General features: G+C 43.2%; 1 protein-coding gene across 1 annotated transcript; it reads left to right on the top strand.

Annotated features, from left to right (window-relative positions):
• The first annotated feature begins 793 nt into the window (after positions 1-793).
• On the top strand, positions 794-1,520 carry LOC118856591 (histone H3.3A-like). Its single transcript, XM_036766973.1, has one exon. The coding sequence runs from the start codon at positions 900-902 to the stop codon at positions 1,308-1,310; it is 411 nt and encodes a 136-aa protein (XP_036622868.1). The 5' UTR covers positions 794-899; the 3' UTR covers positions 1,311-1,520.
• The last annotated feature ends 2,168 nt before the right edge of the window (positions 1,521-3,688 follow it).

Here is a 3,688-nt window from a genome sequence, read left to right as displayed (position 1 = left end):
CACCCTCCCTAAGAAGTCGAGCAATTCAACCTAGGCCACATGTGTATCATTATGTATAACCCTTCCATAATACTCATGTTGTGAAAGACTAACTACATTTTGCTCCTTCCCAACCCATCCCTCTTTATTGAATTTTCTCCCTTGACCCTGTCCCCTTTTCCAAAGTGTTTGTTTTTGATTACCTTCACCCCCATCTGCCCTCCTCTCCATCATCCCCCCCTTTTATTTTTTTTTCTTCCTCCCTCTTCTTTCCTGTGGGGTAAGATACACAACTGAGTATGTATGGTATTCCCTCCTCAGGCCAAATCTGATGAGCGCAAGGTTCACTCATTCCGCCCTCACCTGCCCTCTCCCCTCCTCCCACAGAACTGCTTCCTCTTGCCACCTTTATGTGAGATAATCCACCCCATTCTATCTCTCCCTATCTCCCTCTCTCAGTATGATGCTCTCTCATCCCTTAATTTCATTTTATTTCTTTTAGATATCTTCCCTTCATCTTCAACTCACCCTGTGTCACACATATACATATACACATAGATATATACATACATACACATTCACTTATATATATACATAAACATATATATATATATATATATATATATATATATATATGCATATTCCCTTCAACTACCCTAATACTGAGGTCTCATGAATCATCCATGTCCTCTTTCCATATAGGAATGTAAACAAAACAGTTCAACTTTAGTAAGTCCCTTGCAATTTCTGTTTCTTGATTACCTTTTCATGCTTCTCTTGATTCTTATGTTTGAAAGTCAAATTTTCGGTTCGCAGCCGCCGCTGCCGCCGCCGTAGCTCTCTAGCGCTAGGGCCGCCTCTTGCTCTCCGAGCCCAAGCCGAAAGAGAAGGGGGGTGTATAAGGAGAAGTTTTCAAGAACATGGCTCGTACCAAGCAAACTGCCCGTAAATCCACCGGTGGTAAAGCCCCCAGGAAGCAGCTCGCTACAAAAGCCGCTCGCAAGAGTGCGCCCTCTACTGGAGGGGTCAAGAAACCTCATCGCTACAGGCCGGGTACTGTGGCTCTCCGTGAAATCAGACTTTACCAGAAGTCCACCGAACTTCTGATTCGTAAACTTCCCTTCCAGCGTCTGGTGCGTGAAATTGCTCAGGACTTCAAAACAGATCTGCGCTTCCAGAGTGCAGCAATTGGTGCTTTGCAGGAGGCAAGTGAAGCCTATCTGGTTGGCCTGTTTGAGGACACCAACCTATGTGCTATCCACGCCAAACGTGTCACAATCATGCCAAAAGATATCCAGCTAGCACGCCGCATACGTGGACAACGTGCTTAAACTCCACTATGGTGGGAAACATTCTTCATTCTCAAAACAGAAAAAAATCTCTTCTTCCTGTTATTGGTAGTTCTGAACGTTAGATATTTTTTTCCCATGGGGTCGAAAGGTACCTAAGTATATGATTGCGAATGGAAAAATAGGGGACAGAATCAGGTATTGGCAAGTTTTTTCCATTTTCATTTGTGTGTGAATTTTGAATATAAATGCGAGGACATAAAGCATTAATGCAGTCAAAAAAAAATGTTTCCGTGAACAAGTTTCAACGATTCAACTTTATAACAATTATAAATAAACCTATTAAATTTTTCTGGAAAAAAAAAAAAAAGAAAGTCAAATTTTCTATTCAGTTCTGGTCTTTTCACTGAGAAAGCTTGAAAGTCCTCTATTTTATTGAAAATCCATATTTTGCCTTGGAGCATGATACTCAGTTTTGCTGGGTAGGTGATTCGAGGTTTTAATCCTAGCTCTATTGACCTCCGGAATATCGCATTCCAGGCCCTTCGATCTCTTAATGTAGAAGCTGCCAGATCCTGGGTTATTCTGATTGGGTTTCCACAATACTCAAATTGTTTCTTTCTGGCTGCTTGCAGTATTTTCTCCTTGATCTGGGAGCTCTGGAATTTGGCGACAATATTCCTAGGAGATTTCTTTTTGGGATCTATTTGAGGAGATCGATGGATTCTTTCAATTTCTATTTTGCCCCGTGGCTCTAGAATATCAGGGCAGTTCTCCTTCATAATTTCTTGAAAGATGATATCTAGGCTCTTTTTTTGATCATGGCTTTCAGGTAGTCCAATTATTTTTAAATTATCTCTCCTGGATCTATTTTCCTGGTCAGTGGTTTTTCCAAGGAGATATTTCACATTGTCTTCCATTTTTTCATTCCTTTGGTTCTGTTTTATAATATCCTGGTTTCTCATAAAGTCACTAGCTTCCACTTGCTCCAATCTAATTTTTAAAGTAGTATTTTCTTCAGTGGTCTTTTGGACCTCCTTTTCCATTTGGCTAATTCTGCCTTTCAAGGCATTCTTCTCCTCATTGGCTTTTTGGAGCTCTTTTGCCATTTGAGTTAATCTGTTTTTTAAGGTGTTGTTTTCTTCAGTGTATTTTTCAGTATTTTTTTGGGTCTCCTTTAGCAAGTCATTGACTTGTTTTTCATGGTTTTCTTGCATCCTTGTCATTTCTCTTCCCAATTTTTCCTCTACTTCTCTAACTTGCTTTTCCAAATCCTTTTTGAGCTCTTCCATGGCCTGGGACCAGTTCATGTTTTTCTTGGAGGTTTCTGTTGTAGGCTCTTTGACTTTATTAATTTCTTCTGTCTGTATGTTTTGGTCTTCTTTGTCAGCAAAGAAAGAATGCAGAGTCTGAGACTGAATCTCGGTGCGTTTTCGCTGCCTGGCCATAATCCCAGCCAACTAACTTGACCTTTGAGTTTTTCAGTGGGGTATGACTGCTTGTAGACTACAAAGTTCTATGTTCCACGTTTGGGGGGGAGGTGCCAGCTCTGCCGCACCAGCACTGCTCCTTCCCAAAGAACCCCCAACCCGAACTGGGCTCAGATCTTCGGCAGGCTGTGCACCCCTGCTCTGATCCGCCACTTAATTCCTCCCACCAGGTGGGCCTGGAGCCGGAAGCAGCAGCAGCCGTAGCTGCCCCACCTCCGCTGCCCCCGGGGCTGGAAGCAGAACTGCGAACTCCTTCCACTCCCGCAGCTTTTCCCACTAACGTTCTCAGCAGTCTTTGGTGTTTGTGGGTTGGGAAGTCTCGTAACTGCCGCAGCTCACTGAATCAGGGCGCTAGGGCCCCCTCCGCCCGGCTTCTGGTCTGGATGTTCCACGCCGCTCAGGCTGGGCTCTGCTCCACTCCGTTCTCAGCTCCCAGCTCTCAGCTCCCAGCTCCGTGCAGCATAGACCTCACCCAGAGACCATCCAGGCTGTCCTGGGCTGGAGCCCTGCTTCCCTCTGCTGTTCTGTGGGTTCTGCCGTTCTAGAATTGGTTCAGAGCCATTTTTTATAGGTTTTTGGAGGGGCTCGGCAGGGAGCTCAGGCTGGTCCCTGCTTTCCAGCCGCCATCTTGGCTCCGCCCCCCAGATTATTTAATTTTCAATTAACTTTTAGTCTATGCTTACATGGCCCTTTATTAAATATATTTTTATTACATTATGGTATGAAAAGGATGTATTCAATATTTCTGCTTTTCTGCATTTGACTGGGAGATTTTTAGGTCCTTATACATGATCAATTTTTGTAAAGGTGCCATGTCCAGCTGGGAAAAAGGTATATTCATTTCTACTCCCATTCAGTTTTTTCTAGAAGTTTATTACATCTAACTTTTCTAAGATTCTATTCATCTGCTTGACTTATTTCTTATTTAAT

The sequence above is a fragment of the Trichosurus vulpecula genome, chromosome 7, assembly GCF_011100635.1.
Source record: "Trichosurus vulpecula isolate mTriVul1 chromosome 7, mTriVul1.pri, whole genome shotgun sequence".
Taxonomy (NCBI): domain Eukaryota; kingdom Metazoa; phylum Chordata; class Mammalia; order Diprotodontia; family Phalangeridae; genus Trichosurus; species Trichosurus vulpecula.
The sequence above is the reverse complement of the archived record's forward strand: the minus strand, read 5'-3'. Positions and strand labels throughout refer to the sequence as shown.